This window comes from Loxodonta africana, chromosome 7 (genome assembly GCF_030014295.1).
Source record: "Loxodonta africana isolate mLoxAfr1 chromosome 7, mLoxAfr1.hap2, whole genome shotgun sequence".
Taxonomy (NCBI): domain Eukaryota; kingdom Metazoa; phylum Chordata; class Mammalia; order Proboscidea; family Elephantidae; genus Loxodonta; species Loxodonta africana.
The window spans coordinates 85,072,646-85,095,608 of record NC_087348.1 but is presented as its reverse complement, the minus strand read 5'-3'; the positions used below and the strand labels follow the sequence as shown (position 1 = coordinate 85,095,608).

Below are 22,963 nucleotides of genomic sequence, written 5' to 3'. Positions count from 1 at the left end.
GGAGCAATCATGAAAAGTTTAGTAAAGAAGATCATTAAAGGTGAGCCTTGACACATAGGTAGAATTTCAAGGTGGAGAAGTGGGTGTCAAGGTTGAAGTGAAAGCAACAATAAAACCCAGCAATAGGGAAGTTACATGTGTATGAAGGAGCAGCTAGTAGGAAGTTTTTTCTTAGAATGCAAAGTATATGAAGGGACAAAGGGAGATTAAACTTTAACCCTTTCAAGGTCCAGTTATTTTCTGCTTTGAATTTGTCTTTTTTTAAAATACCATGTGTTTTCATTAATGGAAGCATGCTGAGTCATGGAGTGTGTTTAAGTTTTTGGTTGATAATATGGATTTTGAGAAATATTATCTGGTACTACATTGTTACCACAGAAGTTTTAAGATTCTCAGACCCACACTTCGAGGTAACTTGTCTGTACCACCAGACCTTGGTTGCTGATGCTTTTAGTGGTGCCTTCTATTAGGTTACATGCGGAATCTCTGGTTTTCCAAACACAAACACACAAAACAAAACAAAACCCACCAGGACCCCCTATCACACAGGAAACTGTAAATATGCTGACAAGGCTTATCTAGGGAAACAAAAGCCAAAAAAGACAAAAATTTTACCTAATCACACTTCCTGGTTGCACTACAATACTTGCAAGACTTATATTCCAGGTATTTTGCTTCAACTAATGTTTCTTTGGTGCCCTGGTGGGACAGGGGTTAAGAGTTCAGCTGCCAACCAAAAGGTAAGCAGTCCTTCATGGGCTCCTTGGAAACCCTATGGGGCAGTTCTACTTTGTCCTGTAGGGTTGCTATGAGTTGGAATTGACTTGATGGCAATGGGTAATGTTTCTTTTGCCTTTCACTCTTACACAAGTCCCCACTGTAGGGCAGAAAATACTTTTGATGGTAAAGAATACTCCAAAAAAACCTGAGAGCTGGAAAAAGTGGATGGTATACCATATGTATCACAGGTCGTGAAAGAAAGCTGAACCCAAAATTTAACTACTGTGGACAGGAGTTGTTACTTCATTTAGTTGGTGTATGAAAAATAAACATGGAAAAGATGTTTGTTTATTTTTAAGTTTTATTAGAGCTGAGTATTTTGAAAATTAATTCAAAGTGAATTATTTTGAGCAAAGACAGCATAGAGAGTGGACAGTTAATCAGGTATTAGGATAGGGTAGCTGAGAAATAGTGAGAATCTGAATTAGGATTTTGATGGTAGAAATGGAAAGATTGCCATAGAAAGGATAACTGCACTGTTAAGATGTTTGAATTGGACGGTGCCTCACTAGTTCTACTCAACTTTAAAACTGCGTGGATTTATAACTCCAAATTATGATAAATCTTCACTGTCATTTAAATAAAGGTTTTTGTGCGAACAGTAATGGTTAAATATGAGTGCCCTTGGAACATACAAGTTTAAGCATGGCTTTTTGAATCTGCTTTGTTTTCACACTATAGATTATGGGGTTCATCACAGGAGGGAACAGCAAGTATATATTAGCGATGAGGGTGGGCACATAGGGTGAAGCACGTTTTCCAAACCTGTGAACAAAAGACAGGCTGATCAAAGGGATGTAGAATATGGCTACAGCAGTGATATGAGAGATGCAGGTGTTGAAGGCCTTTTTCCTCTCTTCTGGGGATGCAATACTGAGAACCGAGCGAATGATCAGGATGTAAGAGAGCAAGATAAAGATGGAGTCCACTCCAGCAGTAGAGATAATTGCAGTTAGTCCAAATGCACTATTGATCTTTGTGTCTGAACATGAGAGCTTCATCACATCCGGGTGAAAGCAGTAGGAGTGACGGAGCACATGGCTATGGCAGAATGATAGATGCTTAAGAAGAAGGACTAGTGGTGTCAGAATCACAGTCCCCCTAGTAATGACTGCCACAGCAATCTGTGCAATCCTTGCATGAGTTAGGATGGTAGCATATCTCAGAGGGTTAGAAATGGCCACAAACCGGTCAAAGGCCATAGCCAGGAGCACTGAAGATTCCATGAAAGTGAAGAGGTGAATGAAGAACATCTGGGATAAGCAAGCATTAAAGCTGATCTCCCGGGCATTCAACTAGAATATTCCCAGGACTGTCACCAGGGTAGAGATGCACAAGCCAATGTCAGTGGTAGACAACATGGAGAGGAAATAGTACATAGGCTCATGAAGGCTGGGCTCAGTGAAGACTACAAACAGGATCAAGGTATTCCCAGAAAGGGCAGTTAAATAGAGGCAGCAAAAGGGGATGGAGATCCAGACATGGGCCCATTCAAGTCCAGGGACCCCCGTAAGGAGGAAGGTTGGAGAGGTAGAGTTATGGAAGATTGACATTGTGGTCTGCAGGAACAGGATTCTCTTGTAAGATCTTGACTTTCTTTAAAATTAGAAATTAAATATTATTTTTAGTTGCGGTTAAACATACATTCAGTAAAGTGCAAAAAAACTTAATAGTATAGCTCAGTGAAGTTTTACATCTGTATGGGTCCATGTGCATAGATCAACTGATGGACCATTATTAGCAAGCCAAAAGCTTCCTGATGCCTCATCCTTGTCCACGTCCCCTCCAACAGTAGCCATTATTCTGACTTCTATTACCATGATTAATTTTGCCTCTTCTTGACCTTTATATAAATGGAATCATACAGTATATACTTTTTTGTGTGTGGCTTCTTTCATGCAATATTATATCCGTGAGAGTCATCACTGATATAAGGTATTTAAATCAGTTCAATTTAATTTTAATTACTTAAAAAATTTATTTGGTGTTTATTATTTTCAATCTTGTATTCTTATCAATCATTTTTGATTCATTTTTTATCCTTCAACTGGATAATAAATTTATATTTGTCAGTATCATCTCACTAGAATAAGGAGTTATTTAGCTAATCTTTGCTTACTAGATTTGTTTGTTCTTGGCAAATATTCATTATATATTTGCCAATTGGTTTATATTTTATTTGTTCTTCCTGAAATATTCTGATTATCCATGATTAGAAATTGGCCTCAGAAATTATTGGCCATGTTTACCTTGGAATTTTAGAGTTGTTGAACTCAGATACTAAGTGCAATTTTTATTTACCCCATTTAGGAAGAAATGAAATAGTCTGGGGTCACTATGGGTCGGAATGGACTCAAAGGCACCCAACAGCAACAATGTAAACCTAAAGAATCCACTTCAATTAATGCCTATTCATCCTGCCTCACTACGTATGTTTACTAAAAGAAAGATGCTTCAGTTCCCATGAGTCTGAAGCTTAATATTCTTTTTAATCTATAACCCTAAAACACCATTTTGTTTAACAGTATGGAACCTGCCTCTGAGTCATAATAATAAGGTGGCAAATAATCCTTCTTTTCAACATGTATTGCTGGCCCTTAATCTGTGCTTTGATCTCTTAAAGGATTACTTGGATGTATATAATATTGTGTGAACGATCATGTTCCATACAATATCTAAAGTATTTTACATATGTTATTTCATTTGAGTCTCGTGACAAATCTACAAAGAGGTATTATTAGTAAAAAAAAAAAAAATAGTACAGATGCATAAATTGAGGTTGAGAAATTTAGGTAAATTCCCCAAGATCATCGTACCTGAAGGAAGTGAAACATGGTATAGTCAGAGAAAATATGACTTTAGACCTTGTGTTATTAACAACTACACTACATTATAATTCTACTTCAATTAATAATGTGAAAGAAATATCTATATGTATAAATATCTTAATTTATGTAAAATTTCTGTGGTTTATAGTTGAAATGATTTTATTTCATGATGGCATATGTATTACCTGTTACTTAAATAAATTAATGAGACTTGTTTTTAGCAAATAATAGGTTCTTAAGTATACTATTGAATGCTATAATTCAAATTAATCTCTTGTGGAAATAATATTCATTCTAACAATGAAGCTATTGCTCAAAAGATATTTTAAACTTCTTTAGGTTTTTTTTTGTTCCTTTAGAAGCCATACAAGATCATTTACATTAAGTTTTTTATGCCCATTTTATATAGTTTCTATTATCTTATTTGATTATGCATCAGGATGAAAACTAGTTTGACTACTTCTCCAAAGATATCTCATGCTTTCACTTCTATATGCATTCTACAGTCTACAGTTTTTATTTATTTGGTTTCCTACTTTAAAGTATTTATCTTTATTTCAGACCAATCTCATAACATTTAATCCATGTAAACAACTCTTTGATTTCTCCACTTGGATGCCTCAAAGCCAACTCAAGCCTAACATGACACCCTAACATGCATCGAAATTCAGTCTTTCACTCTCCCACCACAATTTGTCTACTGTTATTTTCCTCATTTTGATTAGCAGCTCTATAGATCTATGATAGCTTCATAGTCAGGTTGTCTAAGTGAGACAGCTGAGCCTACTCTCATCTCTCACCTGTTGATCACCAATTTCTGTCTTTAAGGCAATTCTTTCTAATTCATATACCATGTTGCAATCAGAGTTTTCTTTCTAAATCTTACAACAGACTTCCTTTTTAAAGAAATTTAGATAGCGGTATCTGAAACAAGTCTCTCCCAACTTTCTACTAGATTATCAACACAGATAAGGGGAAAAAAAAAAAAAAAAAAGGATAAGACCATAAACGATGACGTTAAATCTGATACATATCCTAAAACCAGAATTTTTTGAGAGTGATTAACTACACCTAAATAAGGAGGAATGGAGAAGGATTGAGTCAAAAGACAGGACATAGCGCTTAGGCCATTTCTGCAGTTTGTTCTCAGGAATTCATGAGTCTGGACCAATCTGAAAAGTGGGCAGCAGGCACCTTTCTTTCTATAGGGTGCTAATGTATAAAAAAAAAATAGGTGACCTAAAACTTTTTGCCCAGCCCCGGTCTTCTTATTTTAGAAAAAATAGCAAAGATGATGGCTAAGGAGTGGCTTACGAGAAACACACTGAATTTTCAAATGAATATTTACTTAAGTAAATCTCTGTCAGCATTGAATGAAACAGAAGGAAATCAGGAAGCAGCACATTTTGGGAATTCATGTTTTTAATTTACAATTTCAAAGTGGTAGAAAATGAGACGGTGTCAATAGGCATGGGTGTTACCTTAGGGAAACTGTGGGCTACATAGAAATGGGGAACTGGAAAAGAAATTGTGCACTCCACATAACCCTGTTTGTTGAGAGATGAGCCATGAGAAAACTATATACACAATTTATTGAAAAAAAAAATTCAGAGGAGATCTTGTTTCAGGCTAATAAGTATAAAAAGGAAATGAAAGAAAACAAAACAACAAAAAAAAACACTAGCACGAGGCCTCTAAAATATTGGAAAAAGAAAAAGAACAACATCTGCAAAATTTAGAATGAGACTGTCAGAATATGTGATAACGCCTGTAAATCACATAGCACCTTGCTTATCACATAATAAGGACTCAGAAAATATCAGTCACTTTCGTCTTCATCATTTTATTAAAACTTACGCAGAGCCAAGGAGAAAAAATCCTTGATGTAATACAGAATTATATAGTATCTGACATCATAAAGCATTATAAAAATATGTATAAAGGAAAAGGCAAAAAAAGGAGTTAATTAAAAACATAATAGAACTAAAATCCAAATTGGGAATAATCAAATGCTAGCTGGGGTTTGGTATCAGGTGGGCCCAGACAGTCTGGGGATTGATATCCTTTCTGTGTTCTCTACCTCCCGGTCAGGACACAGTAGTCAAATCTTTACTTCTGTGGTAAAATATGTGACTGTGTAATTGGACATGGGTTGGAAATATGTCTGAGGGTTTTGGGTAAAGAGAGCAAGGGGCTCTATCCTTATCCAGGTTCCAAGAAGTGTAAGTTAAGAAGACAAAAGGTAGGAAGAGAAATGTGAACTTTGATTTTTAAGAATATTTGTGATCCCTTATGTAAAGAAAGATCTGAAAGGAGATGCTGATACACAGAAAAATCAGTGATGATGATTCTGTCAAAGCAAGGACACCAAGAGAATCTTCCAAAAATGGCAAAGTGCTGTTTCTGTGATTAAAATGATATACAATTTGATTAATCAAATTTATCCATTTCTAGAGAAAGATTTATGATGGTCCTCCATGATATTTTTCTGAGTTTAGGAAGAGTGTCTGTGGAATGTTAAAAAGCTAAACAGCTCCATGGAGGTGAAGCAGAAGCTATGTTTATGAGCTAGTTGATTTCAGGCCTTGAAATAAGTAGCTTCAGGTTCCGAGGCCTGGACTGAAATCCAAAGGTTGTAAGATAGATAAGAGGATGGATTTAATGTTCTCACATAGAGAAAAGAAAAATTAATATAGAGCCAGTTTCTTTGCTACGGATCTCTACACGTGTGACTTTATTTTTACAGCACCATGAGCAGACAATGACTAATATCCCACTTTTCAGATGTGACCTATATTCAGAGCGGTGGACTTATTTGTTCAGGTTTCCATGCACATACATAATGAAGCCAGTGTGTGAACTCAGGTGTGTTGGACTCTAAAGTTGTGGTCTTTTTACTGTGCCATATTGCTTCTACAGTTTATAAATAAATAAATAAGATTCAGATTGCTGTAAACTTAAAAAACTGAATGGAATCAATTTATTGCACTAAATATAAACTAATTAGAAATATAAGTTAAACACCAATGAGTATGTGCCAGTGACTGTATTTTAGAGTTTTATTATTACTCATGTAAGGTGTGATAAAGTAACATGCATATTTAGGAAGCACAATCTTTGCTATGAGTAGCTAAGAAGATGAAAACAAAACATCTGAAAGAAATTTTGAATTTCTGAATTGACAGCCCCCATAGGAGAGAACAAAACAATGGAAAGTAAGTATAACCAGGCATTCCCTCTTGAAGGCCAAGGGCCAGGAATTAGTAGAGAGGGTCTTACCTTTCAAGATGTGGAGAATTAGAGATTCAACAATAGGGATGTTGATGGAGCAATATCAGATGACTAGGTAAATGAGTTTCTGTAACGTCACTTCCAAGAAATTCTCCCTTATGTTGATCTAAGCTAAATGACTTATGATACAGCTAAAGCCATCAGACACATTTTGTTATAGGCACAACAAAGTACTGTTTCTTAGAACAGCTGCCATCAGTCACTAGACCTTTAGACAGGGAGGGAAGACTTCTCTTATCCTTATTTATAATGGGGTATGCAAAAATAACCCCTCTACTTCTGTGACTGGAGAATTTTTATAAGGAACGTTGATGGTGCAGTTACCCAGCTGGGACAAATGTACCCCTGGAGAATTTCTATGCCATTCAGTTATGCTGCATATCACTGCCCCCTGGGGTACTTAGCTGATATCTAGAAAGGTGGATGCTTAGACAAGTAAAAAAGAATCAAGCAAAGGACAAAAAAATGACATATTGATTCTATGTTTACATGTTTTAATTAAGAATAGAACTGAATCATTATTTTGAAGTTGAATACAGCATTAAGATAATGATCTAGTATATCTTTTTAGATTTTACTTTTTAGATTTTACTCAACCGTGTGTCTCTTGTAAAAAACATATTAGATGAATTTTTGTATACAACTAAGTGGATAAGAGAGGCTTTGATGGAATCTCCAGTTGATGACATAGAACCTGGTGCATAGTACATATGCATTGAACATCTCTGAAAATGAGCAAATGCTTTCTTGTAAGTTAGAAGGAAGCAGCAAAATAAAATTACAAAGTCAAGGGCCTCCAGAGGGTTCACACATTCAATAGAAGAAGGAAGATTTGGCAGCACAGGAGCTCAAGTGGGAGCAACTTCCAGGATGGGGTGGGGTGGGGGAGCTTAGTTGTTCTTCAAGGATTATATTAATCAACATCTGTATAGTGATTAAGGTCCCTAAGGTCCCTAAAGTCACGCAAATAGTTTGCAATTGATTACTAACAAACCCACCCAGTAGTACTGGGAAAGGAAGTCCTGTCGAAGTGCTTCCTTAAAGATTACAGTCACGAAAACCTTAGGCAGCAGTTCTACTCTGTAACACACGGGGCTGCCCTGAGTCAGAATTGACCGAATGGCAATGGGTTTGGTTGTTTTGGCTTTGTATGGTGATTAATGTTTTCAGGTATATTATCGTACTCTGTCCTAGTCGTTCAAATTAAAACAAATATTTTTTATTTACCTGACATATGCCTAAGAGACAGTGCTTGATACAAAATTAGTGGTCAATAAATGTTTACTGAATTAATCTGCTCCCCACCTTTGAAGGTATGTTTTATGGTCTAGAAGAAAGAAACATATAAAACAAGAAAAGTAGAAGTCATTTTATCCACCTCTGTGTGGTCTGATGGTCAAGTAGTTAATAAAGCTGCTTAAATTTAGGAGTCAAAAATAATTTTAACCCACATTAAATATTTTATTCCAACCTAAAACCTATATATATAATCTATTGACCATATCTGATGTAGAATTAGGTCTTTTTCTTTTAATATATTTCTGCAAATTGGAATTACATATCATTTTCCTTGCATAAGCCAAATCTTTGCTGTATTTTATATAATTTTCATTATAATAATTACAATGATTGAGGAAAAAAAAACAACCTAGTCAACCTGCATTTCACCATTTGGAGTTAATGGAGACCTGTTTATTGGAGGAAGAACTGTGTTGGCAAGTTTGTTGAGTGGAGCTTGCATAGAAAGGTGTGTATTGTAAGTATGATTTGAGTTTCCTAACCCTGGTTGCGTAGTGGTTAAGAGCTATGGCTGCTAACAAAAAGGTCAGCAGTTCAAATCCATGAGGTGCTCCTTAGAAAACCTATAGGGCAGTTCTACCCTGCCCTATAGGATCTCTGTGAGTAGGAATTGACTTGATGGCAATGGGTTTAGTTTTTTGGTTTTCATGTGGGAAAACAGAGGAAAAGGCGATTCATTAAGATGGTAGGCAACTAACCCATTGCCGTCAAGTTGATTCCAACTCATAACGACCCTATAGAGTTTCCCAGGCTGTAATCTTTAGGAAACCAGATTGCTACATCTTTCACTCATGGAGCTGCTGATGGATTCAAACCACTAGTTGAAGTATGTCATGATTGGGAGAAGCAGCATAGTAGAGTTCTAAGAATTCTGCGTTAGACACCAGAAAACCAGGGTTCCGATCTTGGCTCTGCTAACATCTGTGTGGCTCTAAGAAAACACATCTATCTATGGCACTTTCCTTACTGACAAAATGTGTAGAGTCAGCCCTCTTCACCCCGCATCTGCGGATTCCGCATCAGTGACCAGCAGTGGAAAGAAAGTTCTGGAAAGCAAAACTTTAGTTTGCCATGTTAAGCACTATGCTGAATCTGTGAGAATGAAGGGATGTGTAGGCATAACCTGCTGTAGCCTCCTGCCATTTCACAGATCCTTAGTCTCTCTCCAGCACTTGTTTGAGCATTGGTCGCCTTGTGTCTTGTCATTAATCCCTAAATAATGCCGCATGACAGTTATTCACATAGTATTTACCTTGTATTAGTTATTATAAGTAATCTAGAGATGATTTAAGGTATACAGGAGTGTGTGTGTAGGTTATATGTAAAGCACTATACCATTTTGTATAAGGGACTTGAACATCCATGGATTTTGTAGCTGGGCCTGGCATATTGGGCTCACTTCTGTGTTTGGGGCTATTAACAGAAAACGGAAATGTTTTTGCCAAAGAGCTACCCAACACCACTCTTATACCGACTCTTTACCCAACAGTGTACATCTGGGCTGCATATTCAAATGCTTCTGAGTTCCACAACTCTACCAATTTGATATTAATCGTCTTAAACAAGTTCATTTTATTTGCACATATGTCTTTGACCTGAATTCAAAATGCTTTAATTAGCTCACCATTGATAAATGGATTTTCTTGTTTGGTGTAACAAATGGTCAGTAACTAACTTTAGTTACAGCCAAAATGTTCTTCCTTCCGCCTTTCACCCTGTTGGAGAGGGCAGTATATGGAATCCAGCTCATAAAATGAATGCCAGCCCAAGTCCTACTCATAATAGATAAAATGAGTCCATTCCTACACTCAGATTATTTCCAGATCCCCAAATGTCACAATGGTTACGCTTAGCAGCTAGCAAAACTCTCATATAGGCTCTTACAATATGGTGGATATGACCAAGAGGAAGACTTTGCAACTACTATGCTGACCCAGAAAAGATTGTAAATCAAAAGCAATGCAGCATCCTTAATTGAATTGCAAATATTGGCTCATCGTAAATGATTTCCAGGGAGCAGCGTGTAAAAACTGCTTGGGGGCAGTGTCTGACCTCCTCCAACCCCACAAGGGGGAAGAAGAGCCGAGATCAATAGTGCAAGGTGGACTCTCATGAGGTGGAAGCCAGACAGCCTCCTCTTTACTAATTCTGACACAAACTGTCCCTCACACAGCACTTTCTACTTCACTGATGGGTTCGATAATTCGTTGCAATGACCACACAGAATTCACAGACCACACTCATGATTATGGGAGAAGTAACAGTCACAAGTCAGGCTCAGGAACACTCAGGATGCAGTTCTTCCATCAGGACAGCCTCTCCCCAGCTGTGCTCACAGACACACCTCTCTCTGGCCTAGGCTCAGAGGCACTCAGCTTTCTCTCTCCATGGGCCGAGAATACCACTGTGCCATCTTCTGGGTCAGGTCTCTGCTGTTGGGTCTCTCCAGCTGGTCTCTCCTTCCTTAGTGGTGGTGGGTTTTTTTTTCTGCTCTGAAATTGACTCTGTTTTAAGACAAAGCTGTCCAGTTCCCTAGGTGGGCCACAATTATCTTATGACACAGCCCTGCCCAATCACCTGTGTCAGAGTTACAAGAATATGTCTAGAAAGGCCACACACAAAAGTAATTAAATGTGCCACACAGGAGTAGTGGTCCTGTATAGTTTTCTATTTGCTGTCATAGCAAATAACCATAAACTTTATGGATATAGTTTTACAGGACAGAAGTTCTGACCTACACAATTCTGTTAGTCAGATCAAAAGATCAAAGTTCTGTAGGTCAGAAGTCTGGTGAGTGCAATTTATTTCTCTGGTCCTTGTGTCTGAAATCTAAATTCATGGTGGTGGCCAGCCTGGGCTCTTATCTTGAGATTCTGGGGAATAATTCACTCCAAGCTTATTTAGACTATTGGAAGAATTCAGTTCTTTGAGGCTGATCATATCAATTAATGCAGAAAATGCATTGAATAAAATTCAACATGCTGTCCTGATAAAAGCTCTCAGCAAAATAGGAATAGATGGGAAATTTCTCAACACAATCAAGTGCATATATGCAAAACCAACAGCCAACATTATACTCAATGGAGAAAGGCTGAGATCCTTCTCTTTGAGAATAGGAACCAGATAAGGGTGCTCCATATCACCACTCTTATTCAACATTCTACTGGAAGTCTTAGCCACAGCAATAAGACAAGAAAGAGAAACGAAAGTCATCCTAATCAGAAAGGAAGAAAGTAAAACTATCTTTATTTGCACACATAAATAAACAAAAAGACAAACAAGCCATTAGAGGAGATGCAAATCAAAACTGCTAAGAAACACCATTTTACCCAGGCTAAAATGGCACTAATAAAACAAACAAAAAAAACAGATAACAATGAATATTGGTGAGGATGTGGGGAGATTGGAACCCTTATCTATTGTAGGTGGGACTGTAAAATGATAAACCACTATGGAAAACAGTATGGCACTTTCTCAAAAAACTAGAAATAGAACTACTTTATCATCCAGCAACCCCACTCCTAGGTATGGTCTTAACAAAACAAAACCAAACCCCTTGTCATCAAGTCGATTCTGACTCATAGCAACCCTGTAGGACAGATTAGAACTACCCCGTATGGTTTCCAAGGAGTGCCTGGTGAATTCAAACTGCCAACCTTTTGGTTAACAGACGTAGCTCTTAACCACTACACCACCATGGTTTCTTGGTATAGACCCTAGAGGCTTAAAAATAATGACTTGAGCAGACATATTTACATCTCTGTTCATGTCTCCTTTATTCATAGCAGCACATAAATGGAAACAAAAAAAGTGCCCGTCAACAGATGAATGGATAAGCAAATTGTGGCACATACATACAGTGTAATATGATGCAACCATAAAGAACAATGATGAGACCGCATAACATGGGTGGGCCTGGATGGCTTAATGCTAAGTGAAATAAGTCAAGCATATAAAGATAAATATTGTATGATCCCACTTTTATAAGAAGACAAGAATAAATAAATATAGAGAGACCAATGTTCATTGGCGGTTACCAGGGAGAGGAGGGGGGAGGGAAAAGTATGGTTTAGACTTTAGCCAGATAAACTGGAACAGTAGAGACCAGAGGATTCCCTGAGACTATCACCCTGAGACATTCTTTAGGTGTAGAACCGAGCCTATCCTGTAAGATCGGTGCCCTACTTAAAAAGCATCAGTATGAGACCAAAAGGTTAACAATCATACAAAAGCAAAGATGAGGAGATAAGGGGACATGGAAACTAGAGTACTGGAAATGAAACAAACAGAACACAAAGAAATTATTGGCGCATTGTGATAAATGTAACTAATGTCACTGAACAATTTGGAAATTGTCAAATGGGAACCTAACCTGCTATGTAAACTTTCACCAAAAACTCAATAAAATATTATTTAAAAAGTTGCCAGATAGTTTACAGTAGGAAGATCGTAGTGGTGGGAGATGAGATGCAGCTTGTCAGTTATTTAATAGGAAATTTAAGAAGAGTGATGATTTGAATTAGAAATTTGGTAATGGAAAAGGGAAGAATGTCATAGAAAGATAAGTGTACTAAGTAGAAGTTTGAACATATAGGTGTACCAGCTCCGGGAAGACATGGGTTTGTAACTCTAGTTTCAGACATATTTTCAATGACTTTAGAAAGAAAAAGTTTGTAAGAATGTTGTTAGGTGTCGTAGAGTTGGTTCCGACTACTAGCAACCCTATAGGACAGAGTAGAACTGCCCCATAGGGTTTTCAGGGAGCAGCTGGTGGATTTGAACTGCTGACCTTTTGGTTAGTAGTGGAGCTCTTAACCACTACACCACCACAGCTCCACTATTTCTAAGAACAGTAAATGTTAAATCTGAATTCCCTTAGAAAACACAAGTTTAAGCATAGCTTTCTGTATCTGTTTTGTTTTCACACTATAGATGATGGGGTTCAACACAGGGGGGAGAAGTAAGTATATATTAGCAATGAGTGTGGGCACGTAGGGTGGAGCATGTTTTCCAAACCTGTGAACAAAAGACAGGCTGATTAAAGGGATGTAGAATATGGCCACAGCACAGAGATGAGAGATACATGTGTTGAAGGCCTTTTTCCTCTCCTCTGGGGATGCAATGTTGAGAACTGAGTGAATGATTAAGATGTAAGATAGTAGGATAAAGATGGAGTCAATTCCAACAGTAGAGATGACCACAGTTAATCCAAATGCACTGTTGACCCTGGTATCTGTACAGGAGAGCTTCATTACATCAGGGTGAAAGCAGTAGGAATGGTGGAGCACATGGCTGTGGCAGAAGGACAGAGGTTTAAGAAGGAGCACCATTGGGATTATTATTAGTGTTCCCCTAGTGATGATTGCTGCACCAATTTGTGCTATTTTAAGGTCAGTCAAGATGGATACATATCTAAGAGGATTAGAAATGGCCACAAACCTGTCAAAGGCCATGGCCAACAGTACGGAAGATTCTATGACAGTAAACAAGTGGTTGAAGAACATCTGGGATAAGCAAGCATCTAAGCTGATTTCCCGGGCATTGAGCCAGAATATTCCCAGCACTGTCACCAGGGTAGAGATGCATAAACCCAAATCAGAGGTGGACAACATGCAGAGGAAATAGTACATGGGCTCATGGAGGCTTGGCTCACTAAGGACTACAAACAATATCAAGGTGTTACCAGATACAGCAGTTAAATAGAGGCAGCAGATGGGGATGGAGACCCAGGCATGGGCCCATTCCAGCCCAGGGACCCCCATAAGGAGGAAAATTGGGGAGGTGGAGTTATGGAAGATTGACATTATGGTCTTCAGAAGTAGAAGTCTTTAAGATCTTGATGTCCTGAAATAAAATATATTTAGTTTTTTATTTGTTTTATTTTTTAATTAAAAAAACAGGCATTTACAATTTTGTATTCTTAGCCATCTTCTTGATTTATCCTTCAACTACATTAAGAGATCTTCTTGGCATCTTCCCATAAGAAAGGATTTATTTTGTGTTAATCTTTGCTTGGAAAGGTTCATTGCTCTTAAAACCAAAACCAAACCCATTGCCGTCGAGTCAATTCTAACTCGTAGAGAGAAGTTAGGGCATATTGTTCATGGTCACTAAGCCAGGAGGAGGTGATAGAGCTTGGATTTCAATCTGAGACCACTGTTATAAACACTTATCTTTAGAAGAAAACATATGTAAAGAGAAAATGGGGAGAAAATAACTTTTATGTGTGTTTTCCAATGTATATCTCTTGCCTTAAGTAAATTTTTGTTATTCATAATTTAACAAAGTTCATTTCATGAATTGCTTTCCAGCATCTCGTTAAACAAAGCACTTTTTGGACCTGACCGATATTATTTTGAGCAGAATGATCTGATCACTGTATTAACCAGTCACGGTTTAGGGGGACTTGACAGAAATATGGGCCAGGTTAGTGTCATCTGAAATGTGGTCCGTATATAGATCACTGTCTTCCTGTAAACTATTTATTGCTAGTTTTCCAGGAGATACATATGGAAATTGAGAGTAAGAACTTAGAAAATTTTATAGCAATTTGACATTATCATGCTGTATGAGCAAGTGATAAGTGGAACTGTCTGGATTAAGAGATTATATACAAGGCTGGGGCCGTCAAATTGTTATGTACCAGTATCCATCCACACCGAATGGAAAGACAAAAATTAAAAGCCAGGTTTATGTGGTGACATACAGATTAATAACCATCAGACTAGGTTATAGATTGGATTATAAGTGAGCATATGGATTTATCTGTCTAGAAAAGAATAGATGAAAACTGATACTGAACGAGGTTCTATGCTATATCTTCATTACATTATCTTATTGTCATCTCCATTTTTCAGATGGCTTGTGATAGAGTTATTTGCTCAGGTTATACCAAAAGAAATTGTGCAGCTGGTGTCTGAACCCAGGTTAGTTTGTTTCCAAAGCTTATCATTATTACACAGTGCCATATGTCTCCCTGTGGTCCAGAATTTATGAGAGAAAAAAATTATAAAGAATTTAAAAGGATGGAGTAAACCTGGGACATTAGGAGATTTAAGTCTCTAGTAGCCGATTTGAAGTTTAAGTTAAATATTAGGGAGAATAAAAAAGTAATCTGTGTTTTGGAGTTTGTGTATTGTGTTTGAGAGACACGGTAAAATGTTGTACACAAAAGGGGAGCCCAATTTCTATCACATGTTGCTGAGATAAAACAAAAAACGCCCATGCTCAGATGTCTTCAAAACAATGGAGTGTAGAATTTTGTATAGAGATCAACCTGGTCAAAGACCAAAATAATTTAAAGTGAGTTCTGTCAGGAGCTCTTAAGACGTGGAGACCAGAAGACAGGAGTTATCAGGGAGGCTCTTACCTTTAAAGATGTGGAGGGTTAATGGGGATGCAATGATGTTGTTGAAGGAGAAATGCCAGAAGGTTGGTGATTAATTAGTGTCTTTACCTTCATATTCAGGAAATTCTTCCTTGCATCCCTTTATGAATGGATAATTACAGTAAGGTACCCAGATAGAGTCATCATTTAACCATGTGGGATGCAAGTTCCTGGGGTGAATTTGTACAACTTTGTTATGCTCCACCCATGAGGGGCAACAGCTCTCCGGGGATGTATAAAAAAGTGAAAACAAAGCAAGAAAAACTTACATTAAATTATTTTTACTGTATGAATTCTGTCTATATTTGTGTATGTGTGCAGATGCATACACATGCGTATGTTTTAAAACAAACAAACAAATAAACAAAAACCCAAACCCTGAATCATTCCTTTCAGCATACATCAGCATTTAAGATGAAGATCACAAATTTCTGTTTGGTTTTTCTCCTGTCACATAATTTTGTAAATATTTTACTAAATAGATTTTTGTGTTTAACGAAGAAGAGTATCAGATATTTGCATGGTCTCCTGGAACATAACAGGAATAGAATTAATGTTTGTTAAGCGAATTCCCATAAGTCAGAGATAAGTAGCAGAGAACTACAGAGTCAAGGGGTGTCCATCACAGGGTTGGCCATTTCAGTATTGTGAGCGTGGTTTGGCAGCAATGCAATAAAATGGAAACTATTTCTAAGGAAAATGGCTTGATTCTTTTTCATGGATAAAAAGAATTAATATTTATATTGCACTTGATATTTATAGGTCTTTTCTATTACATTTTCTTATCTAATATTAGCTGTAAGCTACATTTATTTTTATATAAATTTTATTGAGAGATAATTTACATAAATGAAATAAAATACACTCACTTTAAGTGTGAATTTTGATTAGTTTTAACACATTTATACAACTGTTTAGAAATCACAATTACAATATGAAACATTTTCATCATTTCCCAAACTGTCTTAGTATCCACATCAGAAAATTCTCACTTATCCTGGGTCTAGCAAATATTGTTCTATCTTGCTTTATGTGACTGTATAACAGAATCATCTTTTCTAGAGTTTTATATACATGGAATTAAATAGCAGATACTCTTTTGTGAATAGCTTCTTTGGTTCACGATGATGTTTTGAGATTTACCTATGTTGCCTGTTTTAATAGCTCATTCATTTTTATCTATTCATCTGTTAATGAACTTTTGGATTGTTTCTCAATTTTAGTGATTATAAAGAATAACAAAGCTATTGTAAAGAATAATAGAGCCGAATAATAAATAATAATAATAATGCTAAGAACATTCACAGAAAGGCTTTCTTAAGTAGATACCTAGGAGGTGAATGTTTCTGTTTACCTTTTCCACTAAAATTTACATATCAATCACACTTAACTTAAATTCCCTGCATATAATTCCAAGATCTAGGTCATCTCTGGGTCTAGTCCTAGGAAGTTAGCAGAGACTCTTGATAGCATCTATACAGTAACTTCCTAGGAATCGGATCGAGTTAATAAGGGTAGAAAGTGGGTGACTATTTTGCACAATCCTGTTGCCTTTTCTCCCTTATTTTCTTTAATTTGGTAAACAATTGAGCTCCAAACAAGTATTCTTTTTTTAATGTTTTTAAATAGTTTCAGCATTTATACCCAGGCATGGCACTTTGGCTCATTCTGAATTGGAATCTCAATCCTATTTCTTGATTTCTGTCATTTCACCAGCATTTCCAAAACTACTTTTGATAATGTATTGGCAGATGTGTGCTAAGGCTTCTGAATGTAACATCAAAGAAAGACACCAGCAGAGTGGACGAAATATACATAGAAAGAACATCCAATTCAAAACAATGTGTATATCAAAAAAAAAAAAAAAGTTTATTAGGTGGTAGAAAATAACTGCAGACATGTACTTCAAGACTGTAGAGAAAAAGTCATATATTGAAGTTGGGATTGTGCAAAGAAGGGTTCATAAAAGAAGCGAAACCAAAGCTAGATTTCAAATTCTGATTAGAACGTAGATTAAAAAAAGAGGAAGTTATGTGATGGTTTAGAGTGAGGAACCAGGGTAATTCAACTTGAAGTTAACAGTGTACAGACGAGGGATAGTGAGGGATCAGGGCTAGTTGGAAATCTGTGTAATTAAATAAGAAAGCATTTATTTTAAGGTTGAGAGGCTTGGACTGGATCCAGCCTTCTGAAGGAGGAATCTTGATTGATTGATTTTTTTCACAAATTCATTTTATAACAGCGTACTGGCTGAATAATTGAAAAGGTAGAAAAAGCAGGAAACACAAGTAGTAAGCTGATGTACACCTGTCGAGAAACAGATGTATATAAACCGTTGAATCAGAGCTCAGAATAGCATACTGATTAGGAAACACAGATTTGAGTTTTAACCATTCTTTTTGCTGTTGATGATAAAAAGTCAGTACATATTAGCTGTGACAATGGCTATGATATTTAAGCATTATGGCATAATTCATAGCATATAGGCTATTGGATTATATGAATTTGTGATGTTCCAGAAATTTTTCTTGTGTTGTGTGTCTTGGTTTCTGCTTGACCTTCTGCAGGAAAAAAAATAAAGAGTTGAAGACATTCTCAGGTCCACCTGGAAAAGAATATAGACCCGAGAGAGAGATGGCCTAGCCCTGTTATATATTTTCTTATTTGTTTCATTTTCACCAATAATATCACCCCAACAGTGGGCTTTGTTTGTGTTTTTGAGGACAAGCTTGTTTTTATGATGTATATCAGAGGATGCTTTTCTCCCTTTGGTAGTGGAGTTGACGGGGAAGCTTTGACCATCACACTTGTCATTTTGGTCCTTTACCTGTTAAAACTGACAAGCTTAACAGGCCATTGGTTAACTGCAAAGGTAAAAAGTCTTTAAATGGAGGACAGGCCAGTGGTATACCATAATTCCTGCCCTCACTTGCATATCCATTTTTTCCTTCTTGTCACTTTGTTTTATTTCTACCTATGACCTATGGGATGAGTGACTCAGCTTCTCAAGACTCCTCTGTATTTTTTAATGGTTTCCTCTGAAGCTAATGAATGTTCTCAGAATGTTAATTTAGTAAATTTCCCCTGCCCACTCTACATACTAAGCCAAGCACTCATCTATTCCCTGTGATGAAATATATTTAATGACATGTATGTAACATCACAGATATTTTATGTCATATAATACAACTCAAGCTAAGTAAAATTATCCAAGTTTTTGCTTGCACCCAAATAAGTACAAGAATATCTTTTGTGTCTCCTATTCTTGCTTTATCATTCATTTTCAGATGGATTGTCTCATAAGTACACACACACGTATATTTGTTTTGCTCAACATGCTCAGCTTAGAGCATACTTCTTCACGATGCTGCAGCCCTTGGAACATCTCAAAGTAAAAGTCCCTCAACGTTAATCTTCTTATGTATTCTACGCCTCTGAAATTTCAAGACGCTAACAGATGTGTGTTCCACTGCTATTCATAAGGTTTTCACTGGCTAATTCTTTTCGGAAGTAGACTTCTGGGTCCTTTTTCCTAGTCTGTCTTAGTCCGGAAGCTCAGCTGAAACCTGTCTGCCATGGGTGACCCTGTTTGTATCTGAATCCTAGTGGCATAGCTTCCAGCATCATAGCAACAAGCAAGCCCCACAGCACAATAAACTGACAGACACATGGGGGATAATCTGAGAAGGTGAACTGTATGAAGAAGCATGGGGCATCATGTCCGAGGAAGACTCATTAAGAACCTGTGTTATGCAGATGACACAACCTTGCTCTCTGAGAGTGAAGGAGATTTCAAGGACTTATTGATGAAGATCAAAAACCACAACCTTCAGCATGGATTATACCTCAACATAAAGAAAACAAAAATCCTCACAACTGGACCAATAAGCAACATCATGATAAATGGGGAAAAGATTGAAGTTGTCAAGGATTTCATTTTACTTGGATCCACAATCAACAGCCATGGAAGCACCAGTCAAGAATTCAAAAGACTCATTGGGTTGGGCATATCTGCTGCAAAAGGCCTCTTTAAAGTGTTGAAAAGCGAGGATGTCACCTTGAAGACTAAGGTGCACCTGACTCAAGCCATGGTGTTTTCAATGACCTCATCTGCATGCGAAAGCTGGACAATGAATAAGGAAGACAGAAGAAGAATTGATGCCTTTGAATTGGGGTGTTGGTGAAGAATATTGCATATACCAGGACTGCCAAAAGAACAAACATATTTGTCTTGGAAGAAGTAGAACCAGAATGCTTCTCAGAAGCAAGGATGGTGGCACTACATCTTACATACTTTGAACGTGTTATCAGGACAGATCAGCCATTGCAGAAGGACGTCATGCTTGGTAAAGCACAGAGTCAAAGAAAAAGAGGAAGACCCTCGACCGGAAGAATTGACACAGTGGCTGCAACCATGGGCTCAAGCATGACAACGACTGCGAGCATGGCCCAGGACTGGGCAGTGTTTCATTCTGTGGCACATAGGGCTGCTATGAGTCAGAAGCAGCAGGGGTAAAAATTCTGCTCCTGTATTATCAACACTTGACACAATATTTTATAGTATTTTGTCTACGTCACCATTTTATGCACTAGACTTTAAGCTCTCTTAGTGCATGGAAATATGTTTTCTTGATTTTCTAATTTCTATTGATTCCCATGGTGCCAATCATAAAATAAAATAAGCCACTAATTAGTGGTGTGCTGGTAAACTGAATCTCTGAGAAAACAAAAACAAAACAAAAAAACCCTCATTTTCAGTGTTTGCAAATTCCATGGTGTAAATCATGTCGCTATGGCTGATTTCAAGCTACTAATATGACATCATTGAGCACAGAGTGAAAGAGATGCACAGAATGAGGTTGTGCCAGGTGGTGTGGGCAGGCTCCAGCACATCACTGCTCGCATTGTTTGTGGAATATGTGGAATATTTCTCCTATCTATCACTGCTTCTCTGGCTGCAATAAAACTGATGTTGCTTTCTTCATGTTTCTATCTTCATTTTTTGTGATTTTCTCTACATTTCATGCAACACGGTTTTTAAGCTTTTGCCTACCTCTCAAATCAATATAGCTACCATTAAGTACCAGGTCTGGGTTCAAAAGTTTTGGGCCTAGCCTGAGGATCATGGAAGCAGACTCCTGTGTTATATGGATTTCTGTGGACAGGGAAGATGCTAATGTTACTTGACTTTTCTGTACGCTCATCTGGTTATTTGTGAATAGGTAAGAAAGCATAAGGTAGACACAGTGGACACCTTTCTCCACCTTTCTACCAGCTTCATAAGGAAGGGAGAACTTTCTCTGTCTTCACCAGCAGAGGCAGAACAGGCTGCAGTTCTGATGCCATGGACATTACAGTAAGGCAGGACTCAGCTGTGGGGCCCTCAGTAGGGTTCGAATTTTCCTGGGGCCATAAAAAAAAGGGGCCATAGACGGAGAAAAATTGATCTCTTTCTCTCTCCATTTGTAAACACAGGGTAAAGCTGTGTAACCTCAGCTGGGTTTTAGCTGCTAACTCAAGTGACCAGAGGTCTACGTGGACATGAAAAGCAAAGCAAAAGAAGCCAAATCATACGTATGAATGGGAAGTTAAGACATTATTCTAGTCACTGGTAAATAAAGAGGCACAAGTCAGTGTCTCTGGTTTCATGGGTTATCAGTATGCTGGGAAGACAAGAAAGCAAACCAATATTCACTGGAAAAATTATAGTGACAAAGAAGAGAGAAAGATATTTACAGCCCAGACTCCAGGCCCGTGTGTCTACACCAACACATTGACCTATGGGGAGGATAATATGTTCATATCTAAATCCATCTCTGTCCAGCCACTCAATATCTTTCCTCCAAGAAAAAATAGTTCAGCTCCAAATATATTAACCTGACCCCATTTTGTAAGTGGCCATGATCACTGTGGGGGGAATGATGAGTACTGATATGTATGTATGTGTTCTTACTGTCTTACTTGCTGTTTTCCTGTGGTAATAAGCTCAAGGGCCTGGACTCTTGGGATAGTTTGATAATCTTTGTCAGTGTGAGCTGTCAAGTAATGGGTGTAGACTACACATCTAGCACTAGATTCATGGGTGAGGAGAAGATCCACATCCAGACAATATGTTTCTGCTTTACAGAGAAGGCTCACGATGGCAACAGAGGGCCTTGTGTTTGCCTAGATGTCAATAAAACCAGTAATTTGTTCCTCATCTCATCTAATTATTAGTTTTTAAAGTTTCTTCTTGGTTATTATTGCTAGGCTTCCTTGTGTGAGAATCCTTAATGGTAGGATGTGAGGGGTTAAATTCAAGCATTATAACTCCACCTGGAGCCTGATAAGGTGTCTGATAATTCAACAACAAAAATGAACTTTGATGAAATCATTGTGCTAAATTTTATAAGGGTCAAGAAAATTTTATAATGATTTCACCATGATTGCCTTCAAAGAGATTGAAATCTAAGGATGTTTCTAATCTGCAAATTCTTTCGTGTACAGAGTATAAAATAGTCCCCTAATTGGGACTGCCTCATTATACTTAAGTCCTTGTGTTATACTCTCCTCTTGAATGTGGACAGGACCCTTGACTTGCTTCAAATGAATAGAATACAGCAGGGGTAATTAGATATCACTTCCGTGCTTACATTACATTTGATCATAAATTTTGTGTTGATGAAGCAAGGGTCTATGTTGGGCAGGCTCACATGGCAATGAACTAAAGACTGTATCCAGCCAACAACCAGTGAGGGACTAAATACACACTTCTCTGGCTGGCTGGCCATCAGCCAGCAAGTAACCAAGGCATATAATTCAACAGTTCACAAGGAACAAACTGAATCATGCTAACAACTATGTGTACTTGGAAAGCAGATCTTTCCTCTACTGAGTATCAAATGAGACCTCAACCTTGGAAAACATCTTGACTGAAGCCTAGTGAGGACACAGCTAAGCCTGTATCCAGAATTTCGATCCACAGAGATTTGTGAGATAAAATTGTAAAAGTCATTTATTTTTTGTTTATATGAATGTACAGTTAACTCAGCAACATTCATTGAAAAAGTAATTTTTTCTACACTGCTGTACGGTTCCATATTTATTGTAGATTGTCTGTATATGTGATAGGTTTGTTCTGGACTCTCTATTCTGTTTCATTACTCTGTTTTTCCAGTTGTGTGCCAAAACTACATTGTCTTGATCATCGTAGCTTCGTAATAAATCCTGAGAACCAGTACAGTAATATTTCAAATTTTTAAAATTTTAATTTCATTATAAATTTTAGAATCAGCTTGTTAATTTACATACATGGCAATACATACGCATATAGGCAAATCCACACAGAACTTTTGTGGTTTTGTTGGGATTGTACTGAATCTATAACCAGCTCAGTGAG

The 22,963-nt window shown here is 37.4% G+C and overlaps 1 protein-coding gene, 1 long non-coding RNA gene and 1 pseudogene across 2 annotated transcripts in view; 1 reads left to right on the top strand and 2 right to left on the bottom strand.

Moving 5' to 3' along the window:
- LOC111748381 (uncharacterized) overlaps positions 1-22,963 on the top strand; it is a 63,227-nt gene that overhangs the window by 39,549 nt on the left and 715 nt on the right. The window lies entirely within an intron of this gene.
- On the bottom strand, positions 964-2,333 carry LOC111748377 (olfactory receptor 51F2-like; annotated as a pseudogene).
- Positions 12,681-14,537, bottom strand: LOC100668959 (olfactory receptor 51F2-like). Its single transcript, XM_010600944.3, has one exon. It carries the CDS (start codon positions 14,000-14,002, stop codon positions 13,058-13,060), a length of 945 nt encoding a protein of 314 aa, XP_010599246.2. The 5' UTR covers positions 14,003-14,537; the 3' UTR covers positions 12,681-13,057.

Excerpts from the sequence above, each read along its gene's own strand:
- LOC100668959 (XM_010600944.3), bottom strand. The coding sequence starts at position 14,002 with ATGTCAATCTTCCATAACTCCACCTCCCCAATTTTCCTCCTTATGGGG.